At 48.9% G+C, this 23093-nt stretch overlaps 2 protein-coding genes across 4 annotated transcripts in view; one reads left to right on the top strand and one right to left on the bottom strand.

Moving 5' to 3' along the window:
* The first annotated feature begins 6953 nt into the window (after positions 1-6953).
* On the top strand, positions 6954-12979 carry FICD (FIC domain protein adenylyltransferase). Of its 3 annotated transcripts, none has more exons than XM_017879749.1 (3): positions 6954-7131; positions 8686-9044; positions 10174-12979. In XM_017879749.1, the coding sequence occupies exons 2-3, from the start codon at positions 8744-8746 to the stop codon at positions 11253-11255; spliced, it is 1383 nt and encodes a 460-aa protein (XP_017735238.1). In that variant the 5' UTR covers positions 6954-7131; positions 8686-8743; the 3' UTR covers positions 11256-12979. The 3 variants fall into 3 exon arrangements, with proteins under 3 accessions (XP_017735238.1, XP_017735241.1, XP_017735239.1); XM_017879752.1 differs by having other exon boundaries at positions 6964-7131; positions 10177-12979; XM_017879750.1 differs by having other exon boundaries at positions 6964-7180.
* Positions 12980-14318: 1339 nt separating this feature from the next.
* The window catches only part of SART3 (spliceosome associated factor 3, U4/U6 recycling protein), a 39861-nt gene continuing 31086 nt past the window's right edge, over positions 14319-23093 (bottom strand). The window contains exons 14-19 of the mRNA XM_017879747.1: positions 23015-23091; positions 21951-22119; positions 17861-18315; positions 17221-17373; positions 16082-16272; positions 14319-15402 (exon numbers count right to left, since the gene is read on the bottom strand). Coding sequence (XP_017735236.1) covers positions 15225-15402; positions 16082-16272; positions 17221-17373; positions 17861-18315; positions 21951-22119; positions 23015-23091 — 1223 coding nt within the window. The 3' untranslated portion in view covers positions 14319-15224. The remainder of the gene's footprint in view (positions 15403-16081; positions 16273-17220; positions 17374-17860; positions 18316-21950; positions 22120-23014; positions 23092-23093) is intronic.

Raw genomic sequence — 23093 nt, 5'->3', positions numbered from 1 at the left:
AACAGTGTATTGAGCACCTGAATCAGTCTCCATGTCAACATGACCATATTTTTAGGCAGGAGTAGGCAGCTTCTCAGGCCAATTAGAGTAGTAGAGCTAAAAAGCAGTCAGTAAACAGCTGGGAGAAAGGCAGTCAGCCACTGGGAGTCCACTGTTCTCACAGAGGAGTCTCACAAATGCAGAAGCTCCCTGCCTTGAGGTACCCGAAGAGTCCACCACACAAGACCCAGGAGGCCTGAAGTCCATCCTGTCAGGCAGAATCATTGGGACTGAGAAGGGAAGAGGCAGCGCATAAGACAGGCAGCCTTGAAGATGCACCCCACTGATCCTCATCTCCTGGTGAGCCTTATGTAGCCCCCTTACACCTTGTACCAAGATGGATCTGTGTTGTGGCCAATAGAGTAGAGCAAAGGTTAAAGCACGCCTTTTGAAGCTAGATCATAAAAGACATCACACTCTTGGGTCATTCATGCTGGAGGAAGCCAGCTACCATGTTGAGAAGACATTCAAGCAGTCCTGTGAGCCCACATGAGAGGAACTGAAGCCCCCAGCCACCAGCCATGTGAGCCACCTTGAAAATGGAGCCTTCAGCACCAGTCAAGCCTTCAGATTATTGCAGCCCCAAACAATGCCTTGACTTCAATCTCAAGAAAGTCTGCCAGCTAGAACCATCCAGCTAAACTGCTCCCAGATTATTGACCCACACAATATAATGTAAAGTAAAAAATATTTGCTATTGTTTTAAGCTACTAAGCATTGGGATTATTTGTTACACAGCAATGGATAACAGACATAGGGTGGATGTCAGGAATTGTCTCAAGAAGACGACTTTATGAAGATTTTTCCTCCTTGTTCCTTCCCCTACCCTCAAAGCATTTTTACAGTAGAAGGTGACATGTTAATGGGTAGGGAATCCAGAGACTTGGATTTGTATTCTGGCTCTGTCCTTAGTTTTCCCACCTCCAAAGCTGAGGAGCTAACATGTAACCTGAGATCTCTGAAAGCCTAGGGTCTCATAATGGTCAAAACCTTAAGTTTTGAGTCAGGAAGACTGGTCATGAACCCTGGCTCTGCCACTTGCTTGCTGTGTGACCTCAGACTAATTACTTAATTTCTCTGAGCCTCATTTACACCTTCTATAAAGTGGGTTTAATAATATCTACTTCGTGGCATTGTTACAAAAATTCAAGCAAATACCCTACAAATTACTTAGCACACAGTAAGTGCTCAGTTGTTACCACTACCAAAAATGAGACAGCATGGTGGGTACGATTATTTCCACTTGTAGCTAAGATATAGGAGGATCAGAGGAGCAGTCAGAGGATTTCGTTGGTCTGGAGCAAAGCCCCATGTGGTTGTTTTTCCAAAGCCCCCCCAAATGATTCTTTGAGAAACTTTGTCCTAGAGAAACTTCCACACATGTGCCAAAAAATCATACAAGTATTTCACTGAAGTCTGTGATAGGGAAAGATTGGAAACAATCCAAATTCTCATCAACAGGTAAATGGGAAATAAATTGTAAATGGAATACTATACAGCACTGTAAAACTAATGAACCAGAACTATGCATATCAGCATAAGCATAAATCTCTAAGACATAATTCTGAACCCCAAAATGCAGAAGGATCCACAGAGTATATATCATGTGTAAAAATCTGCAGAATATCATTATATATTATTTATGGATACATGCATATGGATAAAAGCAAAAAACCATGCATGGGGGCAGTAGCACCAAATTCAACATGATAGTGACCTCTGGGAGGGAGGGAAGGGCATGTGAAGGGGAGGCTTCAGTGTATTGGTGACATGGTATTTCTTAAACTGGATGGCAGGTACACAAGTGCCCATTGCACTATTGATGTCTTTTGGATATCAGAAATATTTCATCATTTAAAAATAGATGTAGCCAGTTGTGGTGGCTCATACTTATAATCCCAGCACTTTAGGAGGCTGAGGTGGGAGGATTTCTTGAGCCCAGGGGTTAAAGACCAGACTGGGCAACATAGTGAAACCCCATCACTACAAAAAAAAAAAAAATTGTTTAAATTAGCTGGTCATGGTGGTATGCACCTGTAGTCCCAGCTACTTGGGAGACTGAGGCAGGAGGATCACTTAAGCCCAGGAGGTTGAGGCTGTAGTGAGCCGAGATCGTGCCACTGCACTCCAGCCTGGGTGACAGAGTGAGACCCTGTCTCTACAAAAAAAAAAAAACATTTAATTAGCCAGTCATGGTGGCACACACCTGTAGTCCCAGCTACTTGGGAGGCTGAGGCAGGAGGATCACTTAAACACAGGAGGTTGAGGCTGTAGTGAGCTGAGATCATGCCACTGCACTCCAGTCTGGGTGACAGAGTGAGACCCTATCTCTACAAAAAAAAATTTTTTTTTTAATTAGTGAGTCGTGGTGGCACACACCTGTAGTTCCAGCTACTTGGGAAGCTAAGGCAGGAGGATCACTTAAGCTTAGGAGGTTGAGGCTGTAGTGAGCCAAGATCGTGCCACTGCACTCCAGCCTGGGTGACGGAGTGAGACCCTGTCTCCACAAAAAAAAAAAAAAATTAATTAGTCGTAGTGGCACACACCTGTAGTCCCAGCTACTTGGGAGGTTGAGGCAGGAGGATCATTTAAGCCCAGGAGGTTGAAGCTGCAGCGAGCCGAGACTGTGCCACTGCACTCCAGCCTGGGTGACAGAGTGAGACCCTGTCTCAAAAATAAATAAATGTGCATGGAGAAATATGGAGTAGAATTGTGAATGTGTATTTTTTTCCTTCTCGTTTTTTGTGGATTCTGTATCTGTAATGATCTCATGTTGTTTTTAAGAAATAAAATAGTTGTTTGACAGGTGAAAAGCAGTTACATTTAATTTTTTCCAAGCAAGAAGTATCACTTCCCCAAATGATTTGCTCTGAAAACAACACTTATCGGCATGCCTGAGTTTTGAAATATTGGTGATTTGAGACCATATGACACAAGAAACGTCCTGAGGCCAGAACACAAGCCTTTAGCCCAGGGACACTCACATGGGATCCCCCAAACCCTGTTTCTTGGGGATACCTCAGAAACTGAGTCTGACCCCACCAGGTATGTCTTTTTGTTTGTTTAGAGATGGAGTCTCGCTCTGTCGCCCAGGCTGGAGTGTAGTGGCGCAATCTCGGCTCACTGCAAGCTCCACCTCCTGGGTTCACACCATTCACCTGCCTCAGCCTCCGGAGTAGCTGGGACTACAGGCGCCCGTCACCACGCCCGGCTAATGTTTTGTATTTTTAGTAGAGACGGGGTTTCACCGTGTTAGCCAGGATGGTCTCCATCTCCTGACCTCGTGATCCGCCTGCCTCGGCCTCCCAAAATGCTGGGATTACAGGCGTGAGCCACCATGCCCAGCCCCACCAGCTATGTCTTAAAAGGAGGATTAATCAGTAGCAGGGAGAAGGGCTGCTGGGCTCTCTTTTTCAGCCACAGCATTAAGTTAGAAAGAGAAAAAAAACCAGGGGTAGAAGTGAAGAAGCAAGAACAGGTGTGGTGTATGTTCTTTTTAATGACGTCGAGTCATTCTGCAGCCAACTCAATGCCATGTAGCCTCAAGCCGGGGAGTTTTGTTTTTCCTAAGCAATAGAATCCGACTCTGCCAGCAAGAAGCGCTTGACTGCTGTTCCTTAAACATGCAGAAGGGTTTTTTGTCTTGTTTTGTTTTGCATAATGGACACATTTCCCATGCAGCGACTTTCTGGGTTCTTTGTCACATGTCAAGGTAAGCGTTTAGAAAACTCCTCCGTGGGCCACGGGGAGGCAATTTTCACCTAATACAGAATGCTTAAGATGGAGGAAGCCAACTTTTCAATATCGCTTCAGGGACCATATTTTGTGCATTCAACACAGCTGAATGCAGACAAAGTCAAGAGTTAAAATTTAGTGTAAACTCCTGACAAGGAGATTGAAGGGGGGAAGTGATGTCTGGTGAATTACTGTCCCCTGGTGGCCACACACAGTAATGGGATCATTTTGCTGTAATAATCCTTCTGAGTCTTCCTGTTTTCCCCTGCCATCTTCCACTAACTTCTACAAAGGGGTTGCAATCTGGCGGCCCTGGAAAGCCAGCCGGCAGCCATGCCAATTGCCTTAAAATCTGGAGATACTGCTTAAAAAATCTAGGCCTCACATTTCTTTTGAAAAATTGAAAACTCTGTCCACTTTTAGACTGCATCTCAGCTAATAAATATAGGTTCCAGCTGAGAAGCTGCTGCCCACTTTAGACAAGGTATGTGCTCTCAAATCTGCCACATTCCCCACCTCTCCCTATTGTCTCATGGCCAGTAAGTTTCACTCATTAGCAGTTCCTGCATAGCTTCTGGACTTACTACTCTACTCGTAGCCTAAGCTAATTAAAGAGCTAACAAAGAGAGGAGGGTGCCTTCAGAAGCAGACAATTACATTGCTTTATACCTGGGTGTGGACAGGGGTTGACAAGTCTCATAATACCCGGTTCAGTGAGGATAAGTGACTTGTTCAAGGTCACTCAGCTAGCAAGCGGGGGGCCTTGCATTTCAATGCACATCTGTCTGATCCCAGAGCTTCACTGTTTTCTAACATACCAACAGTCACCCATACCTACTAGGCCCTCCTCTGGGGAAGGTTTTTACAGTGACATACTTGGGCCATCAGGAAGTGCAATTCAGAGGACTCCAAGAGAAAATGTTCATGACCTTTGTTGAAAAGATTAAAAATGAGAAACCACCAAAATAATCACCACCCTGATTTTGTTCCTTAAAAACTATGAATCTTCTGGTCAGGCACGGTGGCTCAAGCCTGTAATTCCAGCACTTTGGGAGGCCAAGGCAGGCAGATCACTTGAGGTCAGGAGTTGAAGACCAGCCTGGCCAACATAACGAAACCACGTGTCTATTAAAATACAAAAAATTAGCCGGGTGCGGTGGCACACGCCTATATCCCTGCTACTCAGGAGTCTGAGGCAGGAGAATCGCTTGAATCCAGAAGGTGGAGATTGCAGTGAGCCAAGATCAAACCACTGCACTCCAGCCTGGGTGACAGAGCAAGACTCTGTCTCAAAAAAAAAAAAAATTAGCTTGTGTGTGCCTGTAGTCCCAGCTACTAGGGAGGCTGAGATGGGAGGATCACTTATACCCAGGACATGGAGGTTGCAGTGAGCAAGATCACGCCACTGCACTCAGCCTGGGCAACACAGTGAGATCCTATTTCAAAAAAGATAGATAGGTGATAGATTGATAGACAGATACATACATACATACATACATACATACATAGTTTGCTCTGTGCCAGATGTATAGAATCTCATTTCACCCTCACATAAAACCCTGTGAAGCGGTAATATAATCACATTGTGTGCAGTTTACAGAAAAGCCTAGACAGATGATCAACTAGATCAAGTCACTTGCTGAATGTGATTCAGTTTGCAAGTGGCAGAGCTGGGATTTGAACCCAGGGCTGTGTGACTCCTAACAGTGACACCCACGACCACCACCTAGCCCTGCCTCCAAGAGCAGTACCTGTCACAGAGGAGGTCAGATCTTGAAGCACCAAGCCTTCTGCAAATCCTGAACTGGATGCCAAAAGCAAGGTAGGCTGTTTGTCCCCATTTTACAGGTGGGGAAAGTGAGGCTAGGAGTAACATGCCCAAGGTGACACAGAGAGTAAATGGCAAAGTCTGAATTTGAGCTCAGGTCTCTCTGACTCCCCAGAATCTGAACTGCTAATTTCTAAATACTTAGCGTTTCTGGGGCACCTCCCTAGATGTTTAATTTCAGTATTTGTGGATTAAGATGGAGGTTTCCATTCTCTGCTTCAAGGAAAAAATTTCTCTATGGGAAGCCAAAAGAACTAGCCAGATCCTTCTGGAGAGGATACAAATTAAAAACTCAGGGAGGACCGAGGGGGTGGCTCGTGCCTGTAATCTTAGCCTTTGGGAAGCCAAGGTGGAGGGAGAGCTTGAGGTCAAGAGTTCAGGACCAGCCCTGGTGATATAGCCAGACCCTGTCTCTAAAGAAAATAAAAAATCAGAAATAGGTCGGGCGCAGTGCTTCACTCCTGTAATCCCAGCACTTTGGAGGACGAGACAGGCAAATCTTCTGAGGTCAGGAGTTCAAGACCAGCCTGGCCAACATGGTGAAACTCCGTCTCTACTAAAAATACAAAAATTAGCCAGGCGTGGTGATGTGCGCCTGTAATCCCAGCTACTCAGGAGGCTGAGGCAGGAGAATCGCTTGAACCCGGGAGGCGGAGGGTGCAGTGGGCCGAGATCGTGCCACTTCCCTCCAGCCTGGGCAACAGAGTGGCTCCGTCTCAAAAAGAAAAAAGAAAAAGAAAAAGAAAATTCGCCGGAGGTGGTGGCACGCACTTGTAGTCCCAGCTACTTGGGAGGCTGAGGTGGGAGGATTGCTTGAGCCCAGGAGGTGGAGGCTGCAGTGAGCTGCAATTGCTCCACTGCACTCCAGCCTGGGCGACATAACGAGACCCTGTATTCTAAAAGAAAACAAAAGTTGTTTAAGTCAGGGAGGAAAAGACACATGGAGGGAAAGAGAAAATTAGAAGGCGGCGGCAAATTCAGCAGCACGGGGTGGAGGCTAAGAACAGGGGCTGCGCAGTCAAGGAGGCTAACAGGGTGAAGGGGTGGAAAGCATCTGCTTCTTCATTTCACACCCGGGAAAAATGAGGCACATGACAGCGGATCCGGGACGAGGAGACCCGAGGAAGGGACCGCCGCGGAACTTCGAATTTCCGGGCCCGCCACCTAGCGTGCCGCAAATCCCCACGCGCGTCGGATTTCCAGCACCTGCTCCTCCAGTCTGTGGCCTAGGCCCCGCCCCTCCCGCTGCTTATTGGCTGCTACGTGAACGGGACAAACGCAAGCGACAACCAATGGGAGTGGCCCACGGCGCGTCTTTCGCTGGGAAGCCGACGCGGACGCGGAAACCCGGAAATGCGAGGGAAGGACGAGTGGAGAAAGCCAATCCGCCGAGACGAGGGCTGCGGGCGGTTCAATGGCGAGTCGCCGAGGGCGGGGCCAGAGGCCGGCGGAGAAGGAGGACCCGGGAGCTGGCGGCCTCGGAGCTGGGAGCGCGGGGAAGGCGGTTGGGGTTCTGACAGTCACGCGCGGTGAGAAGAGGGCAAGCCCGAGGGGCTCAAGAGGACGGAGCCGGGAAGGGTGCGGCCCGGCCGCGAGCTATGGGCGGGGTTCGGGAAGGGGAGGCTCTGCAGTCTTGGAGGGGACTTAGACCGGCCCCCTCTCCTCTCCCGGCCTCAGTTCCCCTTTTCTTGGGAAGTGCGGGGGAGAGATTCGCGCCTCCCGGAACGCACTTCTTCCCCGCACACACCCCTGGCACCGGCGAACTGCCCCTTGCCTGTACCGCCCCGTCCAGGAGCCTGTCCCCTCGGGAAGCCGGCCCAGACCCCTGGACCCGCGCAGCACTCCAGGCGCACCCCTGTTAAAGCTCATCCCAAGCCATTTCACATGTTCTGTGGCAAAGGGCCAGGCTCCATCCACATAAGATTCCGAACCCCCTGATCCATCAGTCATTCCCGGGTCAGTACCAGCCCAGAGCAGGTGCACAGGCCCTGCTTAGTAATAAGGTAGAAGCTGAGACCCGGGGACCGGGCTCAGAGGCCCTGCTGTTTCCTTCTGGATGCCTCTGTTTACCTCCTGTGGGCCTTCTGGAATTTAACTTATGCTCTCTGTGCCTTGGTTTCCCTTGTCTGTAAAATAGAGCTGGGGTAGCTCTTCCTTCATAGGGTGGCATGAGGGTGAAATGAGGCAATGTGTGACCAGTACACAGCTCAGCACCTAGCACACCATAGTTGCTTAATAAGTGCTTATTGTTAGCATAGTGTTTGCATACCTGGGCCCCACCACTCCCACTGCCAGCCCCAAGTACATACAAGCCCTGTTGTCACTGAGGCCAACCAAGCACGATGGCCCGCAGCCTGAGTTCCTTTCGAGATGCTCGAACTGCTCCTCCTCCTGGTGGGGTCCCTTCTGGACAGGCCGGAAACGGAAGGCCAGAGAGGAGAAGGGCACTGTGGGAGCTGTGGCTGAATATCAGGGTGAGGGCAATAAATGAGGCCACCCAACAGTTGTGCTTATCAAAGATTGGGCGTCAGAACTGCTGTGGCTGATCTGCATGTGTGCCTGTCAGTCATTTGTGTCCCAAATGTTTGACATATGTCCACAAATCCAGTGTCTGTGGTCAGAAGCCACAGGGATGTATGGAAAGGGGGAGCGCGTTAGAGCCGTGGGGTTCCTGAGTTCCAAGTCCTAAGGCTGTCACTTGCTCCCGGCGAGACTTTGGGCAAGGGACTTCACCTCTCTGAACCTCAGTTCCCTCACCTGGAGAGTGGGATGAAAACATCAGCTCAAGTCGTTGAAGACTATGACCCATGGGAGGCATTTGTTGCTTAGCACAGGGCCTGGATTATGGCAAGTGCTCAATAATTGTTGGACCACAGTAGTGTTATTTTCAGTCACACTGCTCAGGAGGTGGCACCAGTCCTTCTAGGCTGGTCCCTCCTCTAGTGAGATCCACTCCTTGACTTGCCCCCACCCCGTCTCTCTAGTGAGCTAAAAGCAGAAGTCTCCAAACCCATCTTCCTGGCTGAAGTCACAGCCGTGTCCTGAACGTGTCTGTTTCTCCTGCAACTCCTGGCTCCTTGCAGGTCCTGCTCTCTCTCAGCTGCCTGTGGACATGCGCAAAGGGCCCTCTCCTGAGTCCAGATGATGCTTACACCGATGGCTTCAGTGATGGCGGTGACTGAACCGAAATGGATCTCGGTCTGGGGCCGCTTCCTCTGGGTGACGCTGCTGAGCATGATGCTGGGGTCCCTGCTGGCCCTGCTGCTGCCACTGGGGGCTGTGGAGGAGCAGTGCTTGGCTGTGCTCAAAGGCTTCTACCTGCTCAGGAGCAAACTGGACAGGGCGCAGCATGCCGCCACCAAGTGCAGCAGCCCATCCACGGAGCTCAGCATCACCTCCAGGGGCGTGACGCTGCTGGTGGCCAAGACCAAGGCCTCTCCAGGTAAGAGTGACTGGCTGTCTTCCTCAATGTTTAACTGAGCAGACAGACATAGAATGTGTGCCGTATCCTGTGTGCAGGGTCCTGTGTGTAGGGCATCGGGGTATTGTGAACAAGTCAGCCCTGGGCTCCTAGTATAGACAAGGTGATGTGACTGAGACAGTGTCACAAGTGTGGTGATGGGGAAGCACAAAGGGCTGTAGGAGCATACCAGGAAGGCTCCCTGGAGGAAGTGACACCTGAGCTGGGACCCAGTTGTTAAGTAGGAGTCATCCAAGGAGAAGGGCATCCAAGGAAAAGGACTCCAGGCAGAGACCAGAGGTTGTCATAACTGACATAACTGTCATAAGAGAGCCTGGGGGCATTCAAGGAACTAAAGGAAGTTGAATGTGTGGAGCTGATCCTCAGGTGGCCGAGAGGGGCCAGGACAGGAAGGCTATGGCTAGAGCAGGCTCCCCACCTCCACCAGTTCTCTGTGGTGGGGACTGAATGTGCATTGTTAGATGATAGTGGCATCCCTGGCCTCTCCCCATGAGATGCCTGTAGCACCCCTACCACCACCCCAGTTATGACAACTAACCAGGTCTCCAGACATCACCAAATGTCCCCTGGGGCGCACAATCAAACCACTGGGTTAAAAGAGTGAAACAACAGTCCTGCGATGGTGAAGCCCCCAGCGTCTAGGAAGAGTCGGGAGTTATTAACACCTTTGGGCCTGCAGGAGCAGGAACCTGTGTCACCAACACAGGACGAGCTGGAGATGTAGGAGAGGGCCTACGTTGGGAGCTGTGGCCAGTGGGAAAGGCCCAGCAGAGAGGCCCCAGGCAGAGTAAATGCCTAGAACTTTCTATGTCCAGAAGGCAGGAGGCTAGGAAGCCAAGGAGGTGCCTCCCTGAATATAGAGTGTGGCTCTGGGGACACCCGGATAGTGACTGGCATACCACCACACGGCTGGGGGATCAGTGGTACTGGGCACGTTGAGTACACACGATGCGGCTGGAAGAAGCCCCCCAAGGCCAGGGACTAAGGCTGGTCATCATGGTTTTCCGTGGAGACTAGCACAGGTGACAGCCCCCCTGAATGTCCTCTGCCCCCTAGCCTCCCTCACATCGCTTCTGTGGCTCTCTTCCAGCAGGTAAGTTGGAAGCCAGAGCCGCCCTGAACCAGGCCCTGGAGATGAAGCGCCAGGGCAAGCGGGAAAAAGCCCAAAAGCTCTTCATGCACGCCCTCAAGATGGATCCGGACTTCGTGGACGCGCTCACCGAGTTTGGCATCTTCTCAGAAGAAGACAAGGACATCATCCAGGCGGACTATTTGTACACCAGAGCATTGACCATCTCGCCCTACCATGAGAAAGCGCTGGTCAGCCGTGATCGGACGCTCCCACTCGTGGAGGAGATCGACCAGAGGTATTTCAGCATCATCGACAGCAAAGTGAAGAAGATCATGTCCATCCCCAAGGGAAACTCGGCTCTGCGCAGGGTCATGGAGGAGACCTACTACCATCACATCTACCACACAGTGGCCATCGAGGGCAACACCCTCACCCTCTCAGAAATCAGGCACATCCTGGAGACCCGCTACGCGGTGCCCGGGAAGAGCCTGGAGGAGCAGAACGAGGTCATCGGCATGCATGCGGCCATGAAGTACATCAACACAACCCTGGTTTCGCGCATTGGTTCCGTCACCATCAGCGATGTGCTGGAGATCCACAGGCGGGTGCTGGGCTACGTGGACCCCGTGGAAGCTGGCAGGTTTCGGACGACACAGGTCCTGGTCGGACACCACATCCCTCCCCATCCGCAGGATGTGGAAAAGCAGATGCAGGAGTTTGTACAGTGGCTCAACTCTGAGGATGCCATGAACCTGCACCCGGTGGAGTTTGCAGCCTTAGCCCATTATAAACTCGTTTACATCCACCCTTTCATTGACGGCAATGGGAGGACCTCCCGCCTGCTCATGAACCTCATCCTCATGCAGGCGGGCTACCCGCCCATCACCATCCGCAAGGAGCAGCGGTCTGAGTACTACCACGTGCTGGAAGCTGCCAACGAGGGCGACGTGAGGCCTTTCATTCGCTTCATCGCCAAGTGTACTGAGACCACCCTGGACACCCTGCTTTTTGCCACAACTGAGTACTCGGTGGCACTGCCAGAAGCCCAACCCAACCACTCTGGGTTCAAGGAGACGCTTCCTGTGAAGCCTTCACCCTAGAAATCCTTCCTCCGTGACAAAGGATGTCCTGAGGTTCGGGGGGAAAAAAAGAAACAGCATTTCTAGAAACCTAGTCACTTCCCAAAGCAAAAGGAGAAACATTCTTTACCTCCAAATGTTTAGTTTAAAAAAAAAAAAAAAAAAACACTAAGTTATGAAGCCTTGTCTCTAAAATAACTTATAATTCAAGCAAGCTATTTATTTTCTTTGGAGCAAGCTAGTCAGTGTTGTGTGGTGTCTGCTGTGTCTTGCTGGTGGCCGTGCTTTAGGGGCAACAGTGCCACCATGTGATCAGAACACAGGTTCTGGAGCAGAATTTGCACTAAGGGGGAGGAGCGGCCAGGTGTGGGACAGGGCCCAGAGCCACTGATATAACGCCTCCAAGTACTTCTCTGAAACGGGCTGAGAGATTCTGTGACTGCAATTGGGAAGTCAGACCCAAGTCGCAGCTGAGAGAAATGGTTGAAAGCTCACTTTCTCGAGGTTTAGATTAGTGGTGACTTTAACTTCCAAGCAAACTTCATAGAAGAGAAAATGAATGCCGACATTCCTTACCTCCAGGAACTTTTTGAGCCATCGTTTGCAAACTTTAGTGCCAACGGCTGTTTTTTTCCATATCGAGACTATTTTCTAATTAAGAATAGGGGGTAGCTATAAAGAGCTGTATGTTGGAGGGGGAAACATGGGGGGTGGGCAGTTTGGTTTTCTTTGTGTATTGGTGTTTCTCTCACACTTCATTTGTAGTAACTCAAGCCAGATGTTTTCGTCTAAAAGTTCTCTGGGCTTGTCATTCCACCTGTATCATGCTGCCAGCCAGGTGTTATGCTAGTAGGCATCTGCCCTCACCCCTCTGCCTGAGTTTTCTGTAGGTAGATGTTAACCTATCTGAGAAAACAAGTGCCACGTGGACACCAAATAAGCATTTTTGATAATGAATTAGAGCACCAGTTTCTACTGAATGGAGCAAAAACCTTCAGCCATGGCCAGGCTGCATCCCTCTGGTCCTGGAGTTTCATCTACTTACTGCCTGGACCCCCACCTTCCACAGTCTTTGCACTGTCCCATGTCCCGTCCCCCATGGGGAGGCAGAAGAGATTGCCTCAGAGTGGCCTTATTTTTCTCGCAACTTGTGAAATGATGCAGTGCTCTATGTAATATGGCCGAGTTTCCAAGCTGTCATCCAGTGGAAGTAGGATCTTCTCTTTCAATCATATGGCACAGGTGCCAATATGACTGCTGCTATTTAGAGTCAGAGTGGTGGAAGTCACTGGGTACCTTTCCCAGTGACGGAGCCCGTGATGTCTAACACTGAACTGCACTTTGTCAGCGTGAGTGATGGCGAATACGCAGTGTTGTCTCTGATTTGGGAATTCCATTCCTGACAGTAATGAGGCCACTGCTCTAATGTAGTTTATACAGTTATTCTGTTGTATAAATAGCACATTCAGAGTAGTGTTTGAAAGGTTAAGAAAAATAAGTGAAAAGATACATGAAATGGCTCCAAATGATAATTATTCAAACCTCTATAAAATATGTTTTCATACTTTTATGCTGCCAGAGGTACTTCTTAAACTCTTCTCGTCTTGGTTTTATAAGCACACCAAGGAGGTCTGACAGATGTGTTTGCTTCTACTATAGAGCAAGAGAATTTGCACTTTAGCTATATGTGAAGGATATTATTTTAACAAATTCCTGATTCTAATAAAGTTATTTTATTACATGAATGCCTGAGACTTTGCTGTCTTATTTGGGAGATGCTCCCATCTGTCATAAGGGCAATGGGGGTATTCTGACCTTCGGCCCTATTCATAATACTGTTCTGGGAGAGCAACAGATCCAAGATGGTGATTTCCATGGGCAAGCGAGCCAGAAATTGGATAAACCGCCTACCTAGGTGGATAAGGACAAATTACTGATTTTTTTTTTTTTTACTAAGACTCAACTGGAGTAGTTTTTCACGTTTCTATTTACCATCAGTTCTGGATTTTCTGCAGAAAACACAAACCCACTCATGTGGTCCTGGAAATCCATTTCTAGAACAGTCAACACCCCGAACCTAAACTGGATTCTGCTCAAGCCTGAAAAGGTTTGCCCCTGGAACAAGCCTGGGTTGACACCTGCAAGTATGACATTAAGGTCAGAATATTGGCTGCAGGCAAGAAAGCCAAACCGTTAATGTGAAGCAGCGAAAAGTAAGGCCACACTCACCCATAGTGATATTAACGGCTCTTCATGTGTCAGGTCCCCAACCATGAGGGCTCCCTCTGAGCTACCCAAATCATCTCACCAGCTGAACAGCCTTCCAAACAGCATCACAGAGAACACTGCAGGAGGAACACGTGGGACAGCAAAGGTTCTTGCTGCTGTCAACAGCCAGCGCTTGAATTTAATTCAGAAGTCTAGTAAAAAGTTTGTTTTGTGTAAAAAAGAGACGGAGGGGAACCTACATTTTAAAAGATGTAAGAGGCTTATGAACCAATAATTTACAGGGAGGAGAGCTGATATTTATAGGAAGGTGGAAATTTGAGTGGACAGTTGACATTAAGGGATTACCACTAATGTTTCTAGGAGTGAAAGCTTTTCAGTCCTCCTGAGACACCTGCCACAACATTACTGGATGAGCACAATGACATCTGGAACATGCCTCAATATAACAGAAGGTGGAGGGGAGACAGACATAAAGGAAAAGGGGCTGGGAGTTGAGGAATGCTGGAAGCTGAATGGTAGGCACACAGGAGTTTATTTTACTGTTCTGTCTACTTTTTAATCGGTTATATTAAAAAATGTTAAGTTAAAAAAATATAGAAAAGCCCGACTGATGCACAAAAACTTACTTACACAACAGATAAATGAGGAGTTGATTCCCATGACATACACAAGGATTCCCTGACGTCTTTCTCCAGAGTGTGTTAATAAAGTAAGCTTCCCCTACTGAACTGGCAATGCTGTTTTCAAAGCAATAAATATTTGATAAAAGATGTGAGGTAAAAAAGCTCAAAAGCTCCAGTGTCAAACTGCTATAAACTGAATTGTATAAAAACTGAAGACACATCACAGCTGAAATAATTTAAATCAAAGTGACAATGGGATTTGACTTACAGAAGTTCTATTTACACATCTATTAGGTAAAGCAAGGTACACTCACTTCAAAACACATCTGTATGTGAATGCACATCTAAGTACCATTCAGCAAGAAGTTTTGAAGAGAACTTCAGTTTAATAAAGCTAAATGGGGAGAATTGAAGTTTGCATTTGACATGGTATTAAACAAAACCAAAGGGCTGAACTCATGTTTAGACAACACAGGTCACTAGTCACTAGGCAAAGAAAACAGTCCACAGCAGGTGGCACAAATAATTCCTATACAAAACAAATGTTGCAAATATTCTGCTTTTAGGAAACATGAAACAATGGCTGACATGTCATTTACAAATACATAATATAAAATGCACAGCCCCTTGAACAAAATCCAGCAAATGTTATATAGATGACTTCCCTCAGACCCACCCCCATAATAGGCCATTCTGGTGAATTACTAGCATCTGCCATTTCATCTTTTAAAATTAAAAGAATGACGGGCATGTGTGCTGTGCAGGGTAGAAGAGAAGTGTCATACAAAAAGGGGCCGGAGCTGGCCAGAAACATTTGGACAACTGCGTCTCAAAAACCGTGTTCTCGTTTCGCTTCTGTGCCTCAGTCTTTAAGATACAAAAGTATCTTAGGACACCACATCCTGGGCCCAGGGAGCCTGCAGAGTGGTCACTTTTCTGCCACTGCCCTCAATATGAGGGAGCACTGAAAGGCTCTTGACTTAGAACCCCTTCCCCCTTTCTGTCTAAAGCAGAGGAGCCATCTGTGGTTGCGAGCGGGCAGCACACCAGGCCTGTCCATCCCCAGTGCACCGCTGGGTGGTGGGAGGTCCGCCGGGCCAGAGTGAAGTAAGGCATTTCCTGTCTCCCAGAGTCCCGTTCACTTTCTCAGAAACAGCTTGGCAAAATCGGCATTGGACATCTTGGGTGCCTCGGTGGCCGCTGGGGCGGCAACTGCAGGAGCGGCGGCAGGGCCATTCTCGGCCTGAGGAGCTGCAGCACTTGGGCGCTGCAGGGCACGAGGCAGTAGAGACAGCTGCGTCCTTCCCTTCCCCCTCCTAGAAGAGCAAACACTGAATCGACCTTTTGAAGCAACAATTTGTGGCCCCTCATTTATTTGTGAAAACAAGCCAAGATAGTTTTAAATATAATCAGAAGCTAAAAGGGGGGGAAAAAAGGATGAGATAATCCCTGCCTCCTTAATTCTGGCTGTTAAGTAAAAACTGCTTCAACAGACTTGGCCTTGTTTAGTTTTGGCAAAGATCAACCCTGAGCACCAGTCGCACTCAGAGGGGATCAGTGTGACTATCACCTCTCAGAACTCGCCAGTCACCCGGCAATTCTGCTATCTCCTCCTCATCCCTGGCAGGCGAAAAGCACAGCTTATGTGGATCATATAGCTAGGGCTGTAGACGCACACACGTGGGTATAAGATTTCATTTTAAAAACAGCTCCAACTGGCAAAGGGGACCTGAAAATAATCACTGCCTTTAGTTTTGTCTGAAATAAATGACAAGTGTAAATTGGCCAGTACCAGGCAGAGGTCACTGCCTAGGCTTGCATCCTGCTCTGGACGCCTTGCTCCAGTGGAACCACAGTGATTACCACAAGGTATAGCGCGTCTTGGCTTTTCTGTCCTAACAGGAAACTAATTCATCCCGGGTTAATCTCCCTATGGTCCATGAACTGGTGCCAGCCAGGACGAAGTTCGCACTGGTCTACCATGCAAGCACTTACGCTCCGTATGTCTGTGGCAAAAGCATGGGGCCACCTGCTGCCTTCCTGGTCTCTGGCTTCTCTGGAACCTTCCTCTGAGGAGGGTTGCTGATTGCCACTTTGATGACGTTCTCTTTGATAGTCATGCCGTCCATCTTCATCACAGCCTGCGACGCCTGGGATTCATTTTCATATTCCACATAGGCCAGGCCCTGGAAGAGGCAAGATTCAGAACCAAGTCAGATCCCACAGACCAGGGACGCAACCTCCTCCCGCAGGGCAGGCACTGGGCTTCCTCCTGGAGACCAGCAGACCAGGCCACAGCAAATGACCAGCCAACAGGTTACCTTCCCCACCACTGCATCCTCTGTCTACAGGCTTATTTCCCCACCCTACTCTCCTTCCCAACTGTTGCTACGCACTGTAACTTCAGATAACCCTTCCAAGTTCAGTACACCTTGTACGTGCTGCAGAAGTAGAAAGAAGGAAACAGACAGACGGACCAGTATAAATCCAGCAAATAAACCAAGAGGTGGATGGGACACAGGGCCAGCAGCCCAGGTGCCCAGGTGAGCCCTCATGTTTCTATGCCTTCACCCACTCCCTCATTTCATCCTCTTTTTCTCTCCATTAACCTGGATAAAGGGTAGGGAGAGTGGGCGGTGGGTAGACAATAACAAAACCACTTACTACACAAAATGGGGTACAAAAGGACTTAGCAGGAGACTGAGCGTGCAAGAAGGAAGGACAGCAGAAGAGGCACTGCAACGGAGGGACTCAAGGGACCTGGCTGGAGGCCCCAGGGAAAGAGAGGCCTGGGACAGAGGGAAGAGGCTGCAGGAGGGTGCCCACCCCAAAGCCCATGTGCTATTGGTCACAGGGCTTCCCCCAAGCCCCACAGCCAAGGGCCATAGTGTGGTGAATTCATGATCATCTATTTCCAACTGCTCTATTCTTTTTAGCACAATTAACTACAAACCAGTTAATCTGACTCCAAATGTAAGCAGAGCTAAATGTGCAGATCTTTCTGTGAAATTAACTTTTGTTTCTCAGCAGACAAACTAGGAACCCATTCTAGAGGCTAAATCATCTTTGAATAGAGACAGACAGGAAGTTTGCCCAAGCCTTGAAGACAAGGCACGATCTGCTCTGACTCTGACCTTTGGTTTGCCAGCCCGGTTGGTGACCAGCCTGAGGTCCTTCACGGTGCCATGAGCCTTACAGATTTCTTCTAGTTCTTCTTTAGTACAGGAGAAAGGCAGGCCTGAGATGAACAGCTTGTGTTTCTCTAGGGAAGTGCTGTACCTGAACACCTATAGGAAGAAGGAAGACAGAGAAAAACCATGATTCGAGGCATGACACAGCTCACCTGACTCCTCTGACACCAGCCTTGTCCCCAGGAGCAGCCCAGCCAGGCAGACTAGAGCCAAGCCATGCTCTGAAACTTGTTAACGGGGCCACCGGGGTGAGTCACTTAACCTCTCCAGGCCTCCATGTCTTCCTCTGTAAAACGGCAAGAATAAAAGTGGCCATTCACAGAGTCTGATGAGGAGTCAATGAGGTGACACACATAAAGCATTCAGCACAGTCCCTTGCATTACTAAGCACCCAGCAAGAAGGTGCCATGCCATGAGTCAGACCTCAGTCAGCTGGCTCAGGACCGACCTTGGCTCACAAGGAAGTTTACATCCAAACACAGCATAAAACTTCCATGTCTACCCTAAATATCACTGCTGCAGGAAGAAAGTGCCTGTCTAAAGCAACCATGATGAAAGGTATTCTTTTTTTCCATAAACCTACCTTAAAATCGGGGTTTTTGCTCTTATCCACACAGGGGGAAACAAACATTGGCCTCCCTTCTACACTTTTCCGGTCCATCTCCAGTGCCTGAAGGGCTGATTTCTCCTCTTTAAACTCCACGTAGCAGTAGCCTCGGAAATCCCCGCGATTGCTGAAGATGGGTCTGATCTGGACCACCTCCCCACAGGCCTCAAAGAGTGGCCTGAGCTTCACGTCCGGCTCCTGCATGCTGTAGGGCAGGTTGCTGACAAAGACGGTGATGCTATCCTTGCTGCTGTCGTGCAGCACCTTAGGCATGTCCCTCTTCAGGGAGGCTGCCTTCTCCTTCTGCTTCGAAGGGGGTTCCACATCTACAGTGGCACATTTCCCAGCAAGCCCTGCTGCTACTTCTACGTTTTGTGTTTCTCCAGCTGCAGGGATGCTGTTCTCGACCCTTCTGCGTTTGGAAGGCTGCTCTACAGGTTTTCAAAAGAAAAGTAGCCATGGTTAACTGTTACTTCTCTTCAGGGAGCTTGAACAGAGGTGAGGCAAGCATCACCCCTGAGAAGTCTTTTGTGACCCACCTGACCTGTCCCACAACTTTCTGTGCCCCAATTACACTCGGGCAAGTGGGCTCAATCAAGTGGAAGTAACAACATAAATCCCCACTGTCCACTCTTAAATTATACAAAAGGCAAATTATACAAAAGGTCAGTGGATCTCAAAGTTCAGAAGGCAAATTCCAGGGCCCCTCTCCTATAAAGCCCAGGTCAACAGGGGTGGGATAGGACAGGAGAATCTGCACTGGAAAAGCACCCTAAGTGACTGATGCCCGTGCCCCAGGGAGCACATTAGGAAAAGCACTACAAAGGGTCTGTGGTTTCTAAAACACTTTCAGTAAGGTCTTGTGTCCTTAAGAGAGCCTAACCACAATCTTCTACTGCAGCCTGTCCTCACCACTGCCTCCACAGGGCCAGTACTGAAGTTCAACAGACATCAGCCTCCGGCAAACAGACCTCCCCATCAGTTCACCCACTGACTTTACAATGCAATGTAAGCCCTGCATACTGCTACTGTATTCAAGAGTGTCCCTGGGCTGGGTCCAGCTGACTGGCCCACCTACCACCGCAGCCTCCTCAACCACTGCCCCATCCCTCTCCCACGCATCCGAGTTCAAACCCAATTATCTGCTGCTCACAGAGAATGCCAGGCTGTGCTGTGCCTTCAGGCTGTGCTAACATTGGCTCCCTGTCTAGCTCAGCCCTTCCCTTCTTGCTGCCAGACAGTCACTCGGTCTTCCCCCTGGATGCCGCATCTCTTCCCCACAGTCTTCCTAGTATGAAGCTGACCCACTAGTGCCTTCTTTGGCCTCCACCAGTATTAACAACTCCATCTCCCACAGTCCTGATCACACGCCATGCCCTGATCACACGACACTGCGGTCACACATCACATTTGCCTTACTCTGCTAAACTGTGAGGCCAGAGGAGCAATAAGCCACCCTCAGTCATTTAGGACAGCCCAAACAAGGTGTACAAGCAAGGTCAACTCAACGATGGATGATTCCATTCCCAGTTCTCTCTGGCTCACACATCTGTACTAAGAAAGTGTACAGAGAGTCCTTTCACGTCCAGAGACAATTCTTTTTTTTTTTTTTTGAGGCGGCATCTTGCTCTGTCTCCCAGGCTGGAGTGCAACAGCATGATCTCAGCTCATTGCAACCTCCGCCTCCCAGACTCAAGTGATTCTCCTGCCTCGGCCTCCCGAGTAGCTGGGAAAACAGGCGCCCACCACCACGGCCAGCTAATTTTTGTATTTTTAGTAGAGGCAGGTTTTCACCATGTTGGCCAGGTTGGTCTTGAACCCCTGACCTCAGGTGATCCGCCCACCTCAGCCTTCCAAAGTGCTGGGATTACAGGCGTGAGCTACCACCCCAGCCACCAGAGACAATTCTTTACCTTGACTGACTCTCTGAAATAAATATGACCCAGAGCCGCCCATCCCTGAAATTACAAGGGTGAAAGAAACACTGCTGGAAAATTCCACTAAGTCAGAACCATTAAAAGCAGGGCCAAGGCCGGGTGCAGTATCTCATGCCTGTAATACCAACACTTTGGGAGGCCAAGGCGGGAGGATCACTTAAGGTCAAGAGTTCCAGACCAGCCTGGCTAACATGGTGAAACCCTATCTCTAGTAAAATACAAAAATTAGCTGGGTGTGGTGGCGGGCGAACTGTAATCCCAGCTACTTAAGAGGCTGAGGGAGGAGAATCGCTTGAACCCAGGAGGCGGAGGTTGCAGTGAGCCGAGATCATGCAACTGCACTCCAGCCTGGACAGAGCGAGATCTTCTCCTATACTCCAAGATCATGCAACTGCATTCCAGCCTCAACAGAGCGAGACTCCCGCTCAAAAAGAAAAAAAAAAAAGCAGGGCCAAGCTTGGCAGGTCTGTGCAGGGTAGGGGCTGCAGCAATGCTGCGGGATGCTAGAGCCTGAATGGAAGGAAGAAGACGAGCAGGCATGGGGCAGTGGCAGGGACCCAGCCTAGATCTGGAAGCCTGAGTGAAGGAGGCAAGGGTGTCCATGCAGAGCCGTGCCTGACCCCGGGTGTAGGAGACCAAACAGGGTGGGGATGGCACCCGTGAGAAGGGGAGGCAGGGACAGGAAGTTGATTACATACCTACAGGGGCTGGGTGGAATAAGTGAGGATGCTGAGGATAAAGGCAGCCAAGTTTCTCAAGGTCAGAAAAGGGCATGACATGGCTGGGCGCAGTGGCTCACACCTGTAATCTCAGCACTTTGGGAGGCCGAGGCATGTGGATCACTTGAGGCCACAAGTTCAAGACCAGCCTGGCCAACATGGCGAAACCCCATCTCTACTAAAAATACAAAAAATTAGCCAGGTGTGATGGTGCGTGCCTGTAATCCCAGCTACTTGGGAGGCTGAGGCACAAGAATCACTTGAACCCAGAAGGCGGAGGTTGAAGTGAGCCAAGATCACCCCATTGCACTCCAGCCTGGGCAACAAAGCGAGACTGTCTCAAAAATAAATGAATAAATAAATTTTAAAAAGAGAGAGAAAGGCGTTGCAAGTACGAAAGGGAACCTTGTGGTGTTAGACTGGAACTGGAGGTACTGGTGTGAAATCATGATTTTCAGCATACACAAATAGTTACAGAAGTAAATACGGACATAAATATGTCTGCGTACACATGCACGCACGCGCGCGCGCGCACACACACACACACACACACACTCTCTCTCCCTACCCTCGACCACTCAGGCCTAGGAACAATACCCAATAGCAGTGAGCACAACCAGCACCTCCTAAATACCACTCATCACTCAAAGGAACCTTGGAGAAATGATGTCCAGGACTGAGTTATGGAAAGTACAAGATGACCCTTGGGTATTGTGTGCCAGAAGGTAAGGAAATGATCAAAGAACAAGGGGACAGGTCAAAGGGACACAGAAGCCTGTGTGATGGAACTCTTGCTAGCCAAACCTGGGATAAGTAGAGCATCAACATAAATAATTATCAAAAGGGTTGTCACCAGCAGTGGAACAAAGCGAATCACAGTCCACCTGACGGGACTCAATGAGCAGGCCACAGGAGCGATTGTGCACTATTCCTGCCCGAGATGCATGAGCGGAATCCAATCCCTAGGGAGCATCAGACACACCCAGGCTGAGGGACACAACACAGCAACTGGCCTGTCCCCTTCCAAGAGTGCAGGTCATCAGAGTAAAGAACAGCTGAGGAGTGCTCCAGACGGAAGGAGATCCAGGAGACAAGACAGCTAAACACAACAGTGCATCCTGAACCGGATCCTTTCACTACAAAGGACATTATCAGGACAAATGGGAGCCTATGGCTGGGGTCTGAGGATTAGATGGGAGTAGCTAACCCCGGCTCTGATGGTTGCATTCTAGTCATGGAGAAGAGGGCCCTTGTTTGTAAGACATACACCCTAACAGTGATCAAAGGGTGATGGGTATCAAGCTGGTAATGTATTCTCAAATGGTACAGGGAAGAAAGTTCTTCGTACTGTTTTCGCAACTTCTCTAACTTTGATACGTTTCAAAACACAATTTCTCAAGAGCTCCTTACCTTCTTCATCATCGCCCCACTCTTTCTCATCGTCCTCATCTGCTCCGCGCTTCTCCGGGCCTCTGGTCTTTTTCTTCTTTTTCAACGCTTTCTTCTCGGCCCGGGCTCTTTTCCGTTGTTCAGCCTTTTCTTCTTCTTGCTGCACAAGGGCTGCTTCCTTCTCTGCAGCCTAGAAAAATGGGAAGATGATGCATCGCTGGATGTGGCAGTTACATTCACTATACTGATTTGTCATGAAAGGGGAGAGGGAGTGGAAGTTCATTACTAAATGAAAAGCAGAGATCTGGAGAAAAATGTGGACAGGCTCACAGCTGTTCCACACCAGGGCTCATTCAGGTTCTTTGGAATTCTGGATCTGATGTCTCTGTTAATATTAGCAATTTCCTCACCCTAATCATTACTCATCAAAAGGAAGCGAAAAAAAATCCGTAAAACTGGCCGGGGGCATTGGCTCACGCCTGTAATCCCAGCACTCTGGGAGGCCGAGGTGGGTGGATCACGAGGTCAGGAGATCGAGACCATCCTGGCTAACATGGTGAAACCCCGTCTCCACTAAAAAAATACAAAAAAATCAGCCGGGCATGGTGGGGAGCCTGTAGTCCCAGTTACTCAGGAGGCTGAGGCAGGAGAATGGCATGAACCCGGGAGGCGGAGCTTGCAGTGAGCCAATATGTGCCACTGATCTCCAGCCTGGTGGTGACAGAGTGAGACTCCGTATCAAAAAAAAAAAAAAAATCCATAAAACTAAAGCCCTAAATAAGTTAGGGGTGTTCATGTTCCACTCACTAGGCTAAGTGAGGCTCTTCTTTATTCTTTTTCATCAATTCTAGTAAATTTTAGAGTAAAATTCCCTCACTACATGAAACAAGTACTTAATATTGGGGCTGAAGTTTTAGAACAATCTAAAAAGACAGGTTTAAGCATTGATCTAAATATTTTATAATTAATACTGAGTAAAAGACACTTAGGAAAATGTAAAATGTCTTGACAAGAAACATCCATACCAAACCGAGCCAAAACAGCTACCAGAGGTGCCAAAGACTTCAAACAAACACTGTCATTACCTTCATTCTCTGCTCATTGACACGAGCTAATCGGGTTTCAGTTTTCTGAACAGCTATATCCCAATCTTCTAAAGAACCT

Source organism: Rhinopithecus bieti, unplaced genomic scaffold (genome assembly GCF_001698545.2).
Source record: "Rhinopithecus bieti isolate Rb0 unplaced genomic scaffold, ASM169854v2 scaffold_11933, whole genome shotgun sequence".
Classification (NCBI taxonomy): domain Eukaryota; kingdom Metazoa; phylum Chordata; class Mammalia; order Primates; family Cercopithecidae; genus Rhinopithecus; species Rhinopithecus bieti.
Note: the sequence above shows the minus strand (reverse complement) of the source record. Positions and strands in the feature narration are given on the sequence as shown.